Genomic DNA, 14,409 nt, shown 5'->3' with positions numbered 1-14,409 from the left:
AAAGGTCCTTTCCTACCCAGTACTTCTACCTTAGACATTTATTCAAAGATTGCAGCATAGTAAGTAAGTAAGGCTATCCAGTGGTCTTAAATTCCTCACTTTCAACCAGTAGCCAGAGATTCTGTGAAAAGCTGATGGCTGAGAAGATACTTCATTTGCCAGAGCTCTCCTCAGAAGAAACATGAGGTAAACATTTGTTATCCTCTTCATCTGTAAAAATTTGTGATCTATTTTCTCCCACCTTCAATGCTCCAGCAGCACCACAAGCCATCTCTGTGTCCTGCACCTTTGAGAGGAACAAGGTTAGTGTTTCCCAGTTCACTTGCCCTTAACAGGACAACTGGATCAGGTCCATCCTGATAATGATCACAACTGTTGAGCTGTGTTTCTTCTGAGGATTGAGAAGTGGTTTTCCTGCAGGCAGACCATCTTTGCTCAGTTTTTTTCCTTTAGTTCTAGCTGGGTGTATCCTTCAGTTGTTCCACCAATGCAGCATAGTTTCCCCAAACCTTTAGCTTCCAGGCTAATGGTATGCATTTTACTTCTCTTTGCTGCGGTGTGGAGATTCTGGTCTTTCGGCCTAATTAGCTTACTAGCTTAAATTTGATGCTTAAATTTGAGTTTGATGCACAGAAGTCTCTGCAGTTGCTATCAAGTTAGTGCTCTGAATGCATTCACTGCAGCGTAATACACAGCAGCCTGAAAAATGCAGTGCCAAGGATCTCAGCACACTCACTCAGATTCAGTAGCAGCTGTAACCTTTGCTGCCTTGCTCTTTGGCCTTGTCTAGCAGGGAAAGAATAATTCTCTCGTTCTCTGTTAACTGTTTATACGCTACCTTGTTGAGAACCCTCAGAGATACCCGCAGGAAAGATGATGATTTCTTATTCAAAGTGGAGTTTTAAATAAAACGTACAGTGCTAAAAGAAATCCAAAATACGGACAGTTATTTCAATCTACAGAAGTATGTTCTGTGCTCTAAATGGTATGGGGGGGCTGTATGTTTGTGTGGGCAGTGTGCATATGCTGTAGTAGCCTTGACAGCCTAATCTGATTTTGTGAGAGTTGGATTAAGATTTCTCTGAGTAACTGAAGTTCTGTCATTTCCTTGCCTGGTTTAGAGCTTGATTTTGTGTTTCAGAGCTGATATTTGCAGGAAAGCAGAAGCCAGAGCTTTCAGAGGGGCTGTCAGCCTCTCAGATCTTAGTGTGATCATTTGTTCATGTTTACCGAGTATGCAGGAACTCCAGTTTACAACAGCTGTCTCTGACAGCTAGGTGGCCTCAGCCATTTCAAGAATGGGGCTACTTTTTGATATATAATCTACTGCTAGGCCTCCAAGTCTAATGGTCTGGGCCTTCTCACAAGGTACTCTAAGGGGAGTTCTCCATGGCATGTCTAGTAGTACCGAACAGCTGACAAAAAGCCAATTAGTGTGATGATTATCTTTCTGCTGGAGCTCCTGCTGGATCAAAGCAGAGCTCACGTATACTTTCTCATGCAAGTAGGTGTGTTTTGGAAAAAAAATTACCATTTACAATTGAAAAAAGGTAAAAATTACTTGTTGGGCATTGCCAGCACATATGAACTACTCATTTAAGCGGAAGAAGGTCAGAATCAATACGTGTCTGGCAACATGTCTATTCCACTAGATCATCTCCATGCACATTGCAAATAAGGACTGGTAAAATAGCACTTTAATAATGAATTGTGATGATGACAGCTGCTGCACTCGGAAGCAATTTGTGTGAGTGCACCAATAGGTTGGTTGTTATTTCAGCACTAAGCTGCCAGAGGTGGGAAGGTAACAATCCTTCATTTTTGGTGAGATGTTTGTCTTATGGCTGTTCTTTGTTTAACCATTGGAGTTCTGAATGTCTGCATGCCACTGCTGTGTGAGTGCATTTTGTTGAGTGTAATTTCCCATGAGAAACAGAAATTGCAGACTGGGTTTACAGTTCAACAGTGCGTCTAGCCGGTTACTCTGTAATCAGTGCTGTAGTCCTTTTCGGCTCTCCAGTTATTTAATGACACTGCTGTTAACCTGTTGATCCACCAAACTATTCCACGTCCAGGAAAAACTGCAACTATCCTTTGCATTTTTCAGGATTGCTTGCCAAGAAAGCTGTTGAAGCTGGTTTGACGGTGAAGCCTTACATCAAAACTAGCCTGTCCCCAGGAAGTGGCGTTGTCACTTACTATCTGAGAGAGAGTGGAGTCATGAGTTACCTTTCTCAGCTGGGGTAAGTAAGCCTTTCTTACTGTTGTCCAGTGTGTAACTGTAAGCACTGCCAAGTGTTGCAATGGAATAACTCTTTTTCTGCACAGATTAAAAGATATGGCAGATGCCCTACAACATGCTCCTGCGTGAATTAGGGCATTGCTGTTGTGCTGGCTGACTTAGTTCCAAGCAGGGAAAGGCTTGCTGCCTTCTTGAAGACTCATGTTCCTATACAGGAGAATGGATTCTTTTTCAAGAATAATTGCTTTAAAATAGCATAAATGGCAATATATTGTTGTTCATCTTGCTGGATAGCAGTTTCCCAGCTCTTTGCTCTGTATACATGGAGTGTCACTGCAGTAATAAAAAGTGGTCATTCTGGAAAATGCTGTTTTCAGCAGCAACGGATTTGTTAAAACAGTACATCTTCTGAAAGTAAGCTAAGGAGTTAATTGTGAAGGTGTTAAACACCTAACTCCAAAATAGTTTTTTAATTTCTTGATGATTTCCGTGCTCTGTCTAGGTTTGATGTCGTGGGTTATGGCTGTATGACTTGCATTGGCAATAGCGGACCCCTGCCAGACTCCGTTGTTGAAGCCATCTTACAGGTATGCATCAGTCAGATTTCCATGTGCATTCTATATAGGTAAGTTATTCTCTGTGCAGTATTGAGCTTAACCTTGTCAGGAGTGTACGAAGTAAATGCAGTTTTCTTTGGGAGGTATTTGGGAATCAGTTGGAAGGAGACAGTTCTTTGTCATCTTACTGATGTTGCAGCATGATGCAACTCTGCAAACCTGCTGCACCAGCTTCCTTGTCTCAAACTCTTGCAGGGAGACCTCGTAGCAGTGGGTGTTTTGTCTGGCAACAGGAACTTTGAAGGCCGTGTGCATCCCAACACCCGTGCTAACTACCTAGCCTCCCCACTGCTGGTCATAGCCTACGCAATTGCAGGAACTGTCCGGATTGACTTTGAGAAAGAGCCTTTGGGTAAGACATGGGGTGCTTCTTCTCATACCTCATAAATGGAACTAGTTGGAATTGAGCTCTTAAGAGACGTTTGTCCCAAGGAGATACTCCAAATGTGTGAGCACGTCTGGGATACTAAGCATGCAGTTGTCAAGCAGGAGAGCAAAAATTGGTCTATGTGTTGGAGGGAGGGGAAAACCATGTTTGCCTTATGTTCTAATTCCATGGGAGACATTTTGATTACATATGGGTGGTGGTTTTTCATGAGCAGCCTGATCTAATAGACTTTCTTTGAGTAGGCAATTCAACCTGACGAAGTTTGTAGTCCTTTCTAACCTAAATTATTGTACAAATATTCTGAAAGACCAATAGAGATCACAAAAGTAGGCATATGTACAGGCATCAAGCTCGTGAAGCTATCATCTGTCAGATCCTTGTAGTTGAAAAAGGGTGTTTCTCATGAGTTTTTATTGGGTTAGAAGGAATGCACAGCTGGAAGGCACACTTTTATTTTTCTTAATGGAACATGTATGTAACATGTATATAACATTATCAATTTATACAGGAATAAATGCTTCAGGCAAGAAGATTTTCCTGCAAGACATCTGGCCAACACGAAATGAGATACAGGCTGTTGAGCGTCAGTTTGTTATTCCTGGGATGTTCAAGGAGGTCTACCAAAAAATAGAGGCAAGTTAATCCTTTGGGAAGTGGTTTTATTTATGTGCTGTACCATTCTGAAGATGTTAAGTGAATAGGTTTAGACAGTGAAAAGAATCTTTTCCTTCTGTTTCTGTTGCTCTGGTTGTGGCAATATTCAAGTGAGGTTTTATTTATTATTGCAAATGACTCCTAGCTGTGTAATTAGTTCTTATGGCTGGTCATGTCCTAAATATTGCAGATTATGGGCTTTAAACAATTATTTTAGGCTGAGATGTTCCAGCCTCACAGATATTTTTCTTCAGATGACATAAAATTCATCTGCATTACTTGATAGCATTAATGGCAGAGAAAAACTTGTACTTGGTAAGGTATTCCTGTAAGTCTTCCTCAGGTACTGAAACAAAATGTTCTTGGGGTTTAAGTGGTGGAAAAGTTTCTTTGGGAGTTATAAAATGTTATCTGCCTTCATAACATAGATAAATGCTAGAAAAGTGGGTGAGTAGCTCTTCTTCTGCAATGAAGGGAGTGAGCTTGCATTTCCTTACCCGTTCTTCTAATAGGTAGAGTCATTAAAACAAAGCAAAAAAGAATAGAGTGGCACAAGAACTTCCCAAAAGCCTGAAAAAATACAAGGCTTTTGCAGAAATCAAATCTGTTGCTTCTGCAAACTTAGAGATGGAATGTTTATGTGTTTTTCAGACAGTAAATGAATCTTGGAATGCCTTGGATGCTCCCTCCGACAAGCTGTATACTTGGAATCCAAAGTCAACATACATCAAGTCTCCGCCTTTCTTTGATGGTCTGGTAAGTGTGCACTCCCCCTTTGAATCAGGCCAAACACTACAGCAACCATGACTAACCTGGAAGGTGAAGCAGGGGCGCATCAGGGCGCCCAGAAGCATCCATGATAGCCTGCTGAGACTTCATTTCTGAGCTGTTATCACACTCACTCTATTCATTTTAATACACAGGCACAAGCCACTCTAAAAATTGCAAGGATTCTCTGCTGCTTCAAGATTTTTGAAAATTCCCCTTTCTTGTTAAGCTGGGATAGTTTTAAGTAGTAACAAATGAAGGAAAAAGAAAGGGACCCATATATATTCTTGCCTGCATTTTGCACTAATTAGTTCAGCACTTAGATGCAGTTTCAGCACTGTTTAAAGGAAAATGCAGATTTCAGTGCATGCAGATGTCCAGGAATCGTGGATTTTCCTCTGTGTTCATGCATGTGCTGTTGAAGCCCTCAGCTAGCTTTTTTGCCTCATGCATTTTGTACATATATGAATTTGCTGACAGACAGCCAGGACGTCATACTTGGTTTAAGAATGACTGTATCTTTCATACCATTTTTTTCTTTATCCTAACTTACATGAAAAGGGAGGCTCTATTTTGCAGATTTCTTCTACATATTTTGTCTTTTTGAGAAAGGTAAGGGAATTGTGTACCATTTTAAAATCATGTTCTTTGTACTTGTGGTGGCTTAGACTTTGGCTCTGCAGACGCCCAGAACTATAGAAGATGCTTATGTCCTGTTGAATTTTGGAGATTCTGTGACAACGGACCACATATCTCCAGCTGGGAATATAGCAAGGAATAGTCCTGCAGCCCGTTATTTGACCAGCAGAGGGTAAGTAGTACATTCTTGTTCCTGTTGCAGATTGGGAAGAGGAAACGAGCCACAGTTACTATGCCATGTTATGGACACACATCAGCTGTCTGTTCACAGACGCTTGTGTACCTTGGATGATGCTTGGAGAATACGTAAAAGAAGAAGAGAAAGCATTCCTGTGTTGTTTCAGCATTTGGCACTGGTTCTGAAAGCTTGTGTAGGGTATGCAGATGTATTCAGCTTGAGAACTGAAGATGTTTGTATGGAATATGATGGTTCAGAATGGTCACAGTCCTTGGGGTCAAAAACTGGTTCTGCACTCACTTATAGCACGTACAGCAATTTCATACAGCTAGGATATCACAAACTACAGAGTTTTGGATTTCAGTGCAGCTGCAATGACTGGCACAGCTATTGCCTTCAGCCTAGAAGCTGTTGTAAACTGCTCCTTTGCTGTGGACAGCCTGTCAGTTCAGTACTGTGGGTTCAATGTAAGACAAAACCAGGCCTTACTGAGTCTCCCTATTCACTCTTCAATGTAATGTGATAAGTTGTTTATTCACTGGTTTAGCTTTGCTTACAAATTCTGTGGAGCTTTGAGGAACAGTACTGACAGCTTAGAAATTAAGTATTTTCACTAGATTTAATAAATTTGGAGAGAAAATTGGTTAAAACTGTGCAGTCCACTGGCGATTAACTGTTTTGGCTTCTTTGGCCCACTTTGAAATCTAAATTGGACATGAGGAAGTATTACTTTTCAGAAAGGGTGGTCAGGCACTGCAATGGATGCCCAGGGAGGTGGTGGAGTCACCGAGCCTGGGGGTGTTCAAGGAAAGGCTGGATGTTGTGTTGAGGGACATGGTTTAGTAGGAGCTATTGGGAATAGGTGAACGGTTGGACTGGGTGATCTTTTAGGTCTTTTCCAACCTTGATGATTCTATGATTCTATGATAAATAGCTCCCTTCTGAGTATAGTCCAATATAAACAGTTCAATTTTATGTCATATTGTTGTGATTTTTTTTTCTTTACTGATCGGGGTAAAGTCTCCTTTAATTCCCACATCCATATTTTTAAACATAGTTTTTCTCCCTCAGGTCTCACTTCCAGCAAAGATTCTCTCTTTGCCCTATAGGTATTTATCACAGTGGTGTCTCTACCTCTAGATGCTGTGGTAGTACAAATAACCATGACAAATTTCAGTAGCCAGCTATTGAGTGAAGCTGAGAAAAGCTGCTTCATGATTCGTAAGGAAGGATTGTATTGCTTCTTCTGACCCAACATAGCAGTATCTCTGCATTACTGTCAGATACGTTTTGTAGGGCACAGGATGAGAATACCAGTACAGCTGCTTTCTATGTCCAGGCTAAGTAGGCCTGTTCTTTTTTCTTCTTTATTTTTTTATTTTTCTGTTCTTTTTTTCTTCTTTAAATAACCACAGAAACACCAGAGAACTGGGTGCTGCTGCCCTGATGGGAGCGATCCATAGCTGCTTCAGGGACACTAGCTCGTGACTGCATTTAAACCAACAGCCCTGCTTTTCTTTTTCATTAATAGCTTGACTCCTCGAGAGTTCAATTCCTATGGTTCTCGCAGAGGGAATGATGCCGTAATGGCCAGAGGAACATTTGCAAACATTCGTCTGGTGAACAAATTTATTGATAAACAGGGACCTCAGACTGTCCATTTCCCTTCAGGAGAAACAGTAAGTATACACGCCGCTTTAAAATGAGGCTCCTTGGCAGTAGGTGGGATTAGCATTAGATTTGTTTCGTACAGCTTACATCATTAATTTCAGCACTTTTTAAGGAAAGCTGAGGAGGAGTCTGAAGATTTCATAGACTCAGGGCAGCAGGTCACACATACCTGCGTAAGGTGGTGCTCTGAGGCTCAGCAATGGAGAGCAGAACCTTGTGGTGAGAATGGAAAGTGTGGGCTGTGGTAGAAATGCGTTCAGGCTGGGAGTCACAAAGCACCATGTAACTTAACGTGGAGTTAAGTGGCATAAAGTGTGGGCTTCAGCTCTCAATGTGAAAGCACGATTTTCTTATTTCTGCAGAAGTGTATTTCCACCCACAATAGTATATAAAGTGTTTTGTATTTTCATTGCAGCTGGATGTGTTCGATGCTGCAGAAAGATACAAGCAGGCTGGCCATCCTTTGATTGTGCTGGCTGGGAAGGAATATGGTGCAGGAAGCTCAAGAGACTGGGCGGCCAAAGGGCCGTTCCTCTTGGTAAGTAACTCAAGTAATGTAGGAGGAGGATAATACTTAGAAGTTTGTTCATTTCTTCAGGAAGAGTAGCTTACAGCATTATCTTAGGTAGCTTATTCTCATTCTGGATATCAGAAGCTATTCTGAAGTACAAGCTGAGTCCAAGAGCCACGGTACGTTTGCAAATATATTCAAGTATTCGTAGAGCCCATTCAGGCAGGAAGACATGACAGAACTTCAGCTAGCTTTCCATACACCAGAAAGGCCATTTTCTTTAATCTTGCATCATACAGCCCAATAAACCTTGGGTCTGCTTCAGGCTGCTTTCTTCAGCTCGCTTATCAGAGAAGATATAAAGTGTAATAAGTGAAGTATTAGTGAACTTTAAATTTAGCATTGCTTCACCATGCAGGTTTCAGGAAGTCCTATCAGTATTGTTATTGGATCATGGTGTAAATCCAGGTACAGTGGAACATCTGTCATTCTGTATGCTGTCCTACATTATTCAGCAGCCAAGGTGGTTCAAGTTTTCTTGGTATGCAGTTTTTGAATGCAACAGTTGTGTGCATTTTTAAGCAACGAATTAAGAGGGTTAGTGTTTAGGGTTACGTCTGCCTAAGTTTTTAAAATTACTGTTGCAGTGGTGAAGTTTGTGTAAACTGTATTTGCACATGGACATGTAAAGATCAATAACACTGCACCCTGGAATATGCAGGGTAGGAGAACACTGAAGTAGCAAAAATTACAAAAATAACTACTGGTACTCTACGTGTGACACAAAGAAGTCTACAAAAAACACACAGGAAAATTACACAGAATTCCCAGAAAAGTGCGTGCAGTTTTTTGGCAATCTTTCTTCTTAAGATGTTTAGAAGTTGACATATAATCAAGTTACTGTGGGCAATCCACTGGTTAGCAGTACCTACTGACCAGCAACAGTCAGTAAATGAAGGGTGGGCACCTCAAACATCCCAGTTCTATTCCTGTGAGAGCAGAAGGTCTATCCTGAGCCATCTGGATAAGCACACCCATTGTGTACTTCTCAGGGTGTCAAGGCTGTGCTTGCTGAAAGCTATGAGAGGATTCATCGGAGCAACCTTGTGGGGATGGGAGTGATTCCTCTGCAGTATTTACCTGGGGAGGATGCAAGGACTTTAGGACTCACTGGAAGAGAACGTTACACCATTATAATTCCTGAAAGTCTAAAACCACAGATGAATATCGAGATCAAGGTATGAAATGCCTGAGGGCTGCCACGGTTTCTCTTGAATTAACTGTCTCTTCAAACTGTGTCTTTTCCAGTAATCTCTTTTTTCAGGAAGGTAAAAGAATTGAGGGCAGGGGATTGGACTAGATGATCTTTTGATGTCCCTTCCAATCCCTGGCATTCTGTTATTGTGAGGAAGCAGTAATTCTGAAAGCAGTGATGGGAGATAAAAGCAGCATTCCCAAACAGCTTAATTCAGCACGAAGCAGTCCTGTATTGTGGAGTAGCCTACAAATGTTGTCTACGTATGCCCAATTAATGTCCTGAAACTGGGAGAGCATAGATCCCAGTGAATTCATCACTTTATTGTAAAGTCACTGATGAGAACAGCTTTCAGCAAAACTGACGTAGTTTGATTCGCTTCCCGCTCCTGTCTTTCTGCTTTTCTTCTTCCCATACAGAGCTCCAGTGAAAGCTAATGCAATTAGTGTTACTGTTGTACCTAAGCCAGGAGAATGACTGCACAGAAAAACATGAACAGTTATTGTAACCACTTGATTTGGTGGTCAGCTTACATGCAGCTTACATACTAGGCTTGTGTCGACCTTAAATCAGTTAGAGACAGTAAGTGCAGTGCAAGGAGTCTCCATGTTGTTTCAAGCCAACTTGCTCTGAAGATGTTGGCTGTGGTCTGGTGTGGCCCCTTGTCTTAAAAAAAAAAGCACTGGTGTCCACTTGCTGTTCATCTGAGCTATTCAGATTAGAAAACTATCATCATAGCCTGTATTTTACTATCGTGTAGTAAGTTCTGCTGCTTGAACGACTCTCTTTAACCTCAACAGCTGGATACTGGGAAAACCTTTCATGCCATCATGAGGTTTGACACGGACGTGGAGCTCACTTACTTCCACAATGGAGGCATTCTGAACTACATGATTCGTAAAATGGCGTCCTAATCAAAAATGCTGGGCGCAGGCCTGCTTCTGGTGAGCACGGCAAAACTAATCAGTAACAATGAAGTGAGAAGAGCGAACCGTACAGTGAACAGCGGCGTCTTGGATTTGATTTGTTCTTTTAAACAAGCCTTTTGAAAGGCTTGTTGACCATGCTGAATGATTCTGTGCATCAGGAAACTTGTCACTTTTGCCCATTAAAGAAAACAACTTTTCATTAGTTTTGAATGGCAACTGAAAATTGTAGTTGGCTTGACTTACCTTAGAACATGGTGCAAAGGTCATTAAAATGCTGACAGAATCTGTGGAACTATTGAAGATCATATGCTGTTTTTTGTATTTGGTCCATTTCCTTTGACTGCTAAGTTCAGTTCTGCGTTATATTTAGTGGTCCAAAAACTAACTGACGGCATACATCTAGTTTTTATTCCTTCCTGATTATCTGATATTGACTTCCTTTCTTATTCAGCTGACCAGATTCTGAATCTAATACTGAAATTAATCATCTAGCTGTTTATTAATTCAAAAGAAGATGTGAACTCTGTTCCTTTAAAATCTAAGCCTTTGTGGAAAGGTGGACCTATGGGGATAATATTTCTAATGGATAAAATTAAACTTATTTTCAAAGAGTTCAGTGTGCTGTTTCATGTTATCCTAGGTACTAAGATACAGAAGAAAGCTTCAGCCTTATTTTCTCGCTGTCCCTAACTGGATCAGGACCCCACCAATTGTATCCTGTTGTATTTTAATTCTCACTTGTTTCTTTGGACAGTTAACATAAGACAGGATGACAACGAAAACTGTCCAACGCCAACAATCTTCTGTAGTTCAGCGTGATACTGCTGATTTAATTCCCTCTCCTGCTTTGTGTCCTCAAGAAAATAATTTACCACACTTCCAAGATGTACATCAGCAAGTTTATGACAGTGAGCACCCAGTAATAGTAATATGGTCGCTGAAGTCATACCCATGTACAGTGATAACAAATACCTTCTTACTCGGAGATAAACAAGGTGATAGCACTAACTCTTATTCCTAACTGTATGTGGAGCAACTGCCAAAACAATTAACAGGAGAGAAATTCTTTCAGAGCAATCTCTTATTACTTATATTTTCAGTGCACTTTGCTCCTGCTCTGTTGGTGTGGGGTGCAGTGCAGTTAGTTTTGAAAGGACTGGAGGAGGGGACAGAGATTACATTGTACCTGCAACAGCCTACTGATGACAGCAGCACTGCTGAGGCTGCACCTGACGTAGTAACATCTCTAGTTATGGAATCCCTGAGAGAAAGAAAGGCCCGGGTCTGTTCAGCTTAGGGAAGGCTTAGGGCCAGCTGAGCAACCTGTGTGCACAAATACCAAAGGGACAGCACACAGAAGATGGACGCAGGCTGCTGTGGGTGCAGCAGCAGGACTGGAACCAATGGGCACACATTGAAACACAGGAGGTTCTGGCTGAAGATCAAGAAACACTTTCTCACCGATGGTGACTGCGCACGTTCACAGGTTGCCCTGAGGGGTTCTGGGTGCTCCGTCCTTGGTGGCATCCAAAAGGCATATGAACTTGATGCTGGGCATCTTGCTGCAGGTAGGAGGCTCTGCCTGAGCAGAGACTTTGGGCAAGATGACCTCAGGAGATTCCTTCTAACCTCTGCCATTCTGTGAAACGTCTTGAGAGCTGTTAATGTGGTCATCGTTTTCAGCACTGTTTGGTAAGAAATACACAGCTTTTGGTTCAAACTATGAAAAAATAAATCATCTGACAGGCCAGTCTTCTTCAAAGTCTTTATTCCTAATATTGTTGAAAGGGAGGTATTATCATATTGTAAATCATCCATTCTTCCGTGTTTCTTTTTGGAAGCAGCTGCATGAACAAATTTACTGGGTTAAAAACAATGCCCAGAAGAAAGAACTCATTGTAGGACTGAATTGCTGACTTCCTGTACAGTGCATACAGCTTTCACAACAAAGGATAGAGACCAGGACACAACGCAATAGTGCTTAGAAGTTTATTGGTTTTAATGCCGTATGTAGTGGTTAAAGGAGGACTTGAGATCTCACTGACTAGGATCTAGCTAGTGAAAGTAACTTTTGGACTCTGAGTTAAGTTTATTGTTCAAGGTGCTTCTTCCTTCAGAGTTAAGTGTTTAAGATCATAATTCTTCCACATATATACATTGCTGCACTGTTACTGGGGGCTGGATTTGCTGACCTCTTGAGGTCCTTTCCAACTCCTGCAGGTCTGTGATGAACCATGGAAAGTAATCTGTCATTTTGGTTCCAGAAGCATTGAAGATTAAGTGCTTTGAAGTGTACAGGTTTAGCTTTCCTCTGAAGCAACTTCTGTTTTTCTTAGCAAAAACTGGGACAGAGGTGGGGAGAAGGGATTTAAACACTGATAGTTAGACTCAAATCTGATTCTGTGTGAGCTCTGACAGGAGACCTGCAGAATTCCTATCAGTATCTTGAGTGATACCAAATACCAACACGTGAGGGCAGCAGGATAGCAGTGTAAGTACTAATCACCGTTGAAATTAAGCCTCCACCTATCTTACAGGGCACTGCCTTTTCTCCCATGGGGCTGATTAAGGTGACTTGAGGTGTCCCTTTTGCACCTTCAGCAACAGCAAAGTGACAGACCTGCAGTGATGGAAGAAAACAGTGCTGTCACTGCAGTACAGAAGATGCCTCCCCCAGGCATCCTGAAGCCATGCCCTTTGTTGGCTGAACCGTGCCACTTTCCTTAAAGGTGGATTCAAAAGATGCTCGCTCTTAGGTAACTTAGTGGACATTTCCCTCTCAATCGTTGCTGCACCACCATGTCTACATTAAAACATTTTAAAAATACTTAAGAGTCTTCCAAAGATCCCTAAAAGCAGCTGAAGTAGTCCTGTTGAATTGTTGAACATCCCATTAGTGGACCCAATGGGTCAGCTTCCCAAGCTTGTCCTGGTCACTTTTGTTGGCATCCCTTCCTTCTGTTGCACCACTCAGCTTAGTATAATCATCCACCTTGCTGAGGGTGCACTCAATTCCACCATCTGTGTCATTAATAAAGGCGTTAAACGGGACGGATCCCAGTATGGAACCAGTCATTCATCACTGGCTTTCACCTGGACATAGAGCAATTTACAGCAACCCTTTGTCTGTGGCCACCCAGCCGAAATTGTTCAGCACATCTACTTACAGGAATGAAAGGAATAATTTTAATAAACTGGATGTATTTACCTTCAGTTTGATAAAACAGGTACAGGAAAACCTGTCTCTGGTCAGTTTTATCCATGTGATTGGATTGCAAATGGCTGCTGAGCTCCTTATCTCCTTTCATTCCAATTTCAGCACTGTGGGATATTTAAAGAATAGAGCAGAAACAGATCTTGTTTGAAGTAATCTTACTTATATTGTAGCCTTGCCAAGGAATTAGCAGCAAGCCTCTAAGGAATGTGGTTGGCATCTGGTACATGGCTCAACTGAAAATGCAGCAGATTGAATACTAGTCACCTTATGAATAAATTACTCTTGTGTGTATTTATGACCTACTACACCTGTTGTTAGAACTCTGCCTCCTGAGCAGAAGCTTTATTTACAGTTCTGATTCTCATCCAGAGTGACCAAAGATGAACACTGAGAGGTAGATGTATAAAATAATGCCTGGCTGATTGAATAACTGAATCAGCATTCATATTTAAACTACCTACATCACTCATGGTCCCTTCAGGACCTTTCTGTAGTTACTACAAGTATTAATGTGTTGCCTTAAAGAACCAAGGCAAATTGTAAATCCTGGCTTTACTAGCCTGAGAACTTTGCATCAGCACTCTCTGATCTTAAAAGTACTGGAGCAAAATCTTCTTACGCATCACAGAGCTTGCAGACAGCAACAAGTTATTTTTAACAATCTGGCAGAAAAACAGTGTGAAAAAGATAGATGTATGGACTAAAATAGTAACATGATGCTGCTTCAGACTTCATTTGTTGCTAAGACAGATGTTTAGTGACTCAATTTTTTTTCACAGCTGTCCCCCCTTGCTCATGCTGTCACAGCAAGTCTTTACATGTTGTGACAGTGACTGCAAACAGAAAAAAAATCTCATTTCTGTGAAATGAGACTAACATTGCCGGTCAGTATGTCGAATCACTGGTTTAACTCGACTGTAACTCCACTACTGCACATCAAATTCAGTGTCAGTGAAGCTAGTGAAAAATAACATTCCCAAATCCAGAAATCAGAAAATTGAATGGAGTCAAAGTAGAAAACCTTTATGACGGTGAGGTGGAGTAGGTTTCGTACCTGTAACAAATGCATAATGATGTCTTGAGATAGCAGCTCAGACTTGATCTACATTTTGCTGCTGGATGCACGTTCTGTAACGTGTCTGCTGCAAGTCCTGGACCTGGACATGACAATCCCTGTGCTGCACCTCCAGCACAATGCTCGAAATGGCCAGTGCTTAAAATTGGTGATGCAGTTTTAAGTACCTGCTTCAGACAAGCATGTGTCTTTCAGTGGCTGGAGAGTCTTTGTGTTATCAGTAAAGGAACACTTGATTTTCTGCAGTAACTGCAGATTTTTCAGT

General features: G+C 41.5%; 1 protein-coding gene across 2 annotated transcripts in view; it reads left to right on the top strand.

Annotated features, from left to right (window-relative positions):
• The window catches only part of ACO1 (aconitase 1), a 40,830-nt gene extending 30,367 nt beyond the window's left edge, over positions 1–10,463 (top strand). For both annotated transcript variants that reach the window (XM_042829382.1, XM_042829381.1), the window contains exons 12-21: positions 2,108–2,243; positions 2,745–2,829; positions 3,055–3,211; positions 3,756–3,880; positions 4,553–4,657; positions 5,338–5,480; positions 7,018–7,165; positions 7,573–7,695; positions 8,721–8,906; positions 9,724–10,463. In XM_042829382.1, coding sequence (XP_042685316.1) covers positions 2,108–2,243; positions 2,745–2,829; positions 3,055–3,211; positions 3,756–3,880; positions 4,553–4,657; positions 5,338–5,480; positions 7,018–7,165; positions 7,573–7,695; positions 8,721–8,906; positions 9,724–9,837 — 1,322 coding nt within the window. In that variant the 3' untranslated portion in view covers positions 9,838–10,463. The remainder of the gene's footprint in view (positions 1–2,107; positions 2,244–2,744; positions 2,830–3,054; positions 3,212–3,755; positions 3,881–4,552; positions 4,658–5,337; positions 5,481–7,017; positions 7,166–7,572; positions 7,696–8,720; positions 8,907–9,723) is intronic.
• The last annotated feature ends 3,946 nt before the right edge of the window (positions 10,464–14,409 follow it).

The sequence above is a fragment of the Centrocercus urophasianus genome, unplaced genomic scaffold, assembly GCF_019232065.1.
Source record: "Centrocercus urophasianus isolate 14NV4802_14NV808 unplaced genomic scaffold, USGS_Curo_1.0 seq_31, whole genome shotgun sequence".
Taxonomy (NCBI): Eukaryota; Metazoa; Chordata; class Aves; order Galliformes; family Phasianidae; genus Centrocercus; species Centrocercus urophasianus.
The sequence above is the reverse complement of the archived record's forward strand: the minus strand, read 5'-3'. Positions and strand labels throughout refer to the sequence as shown.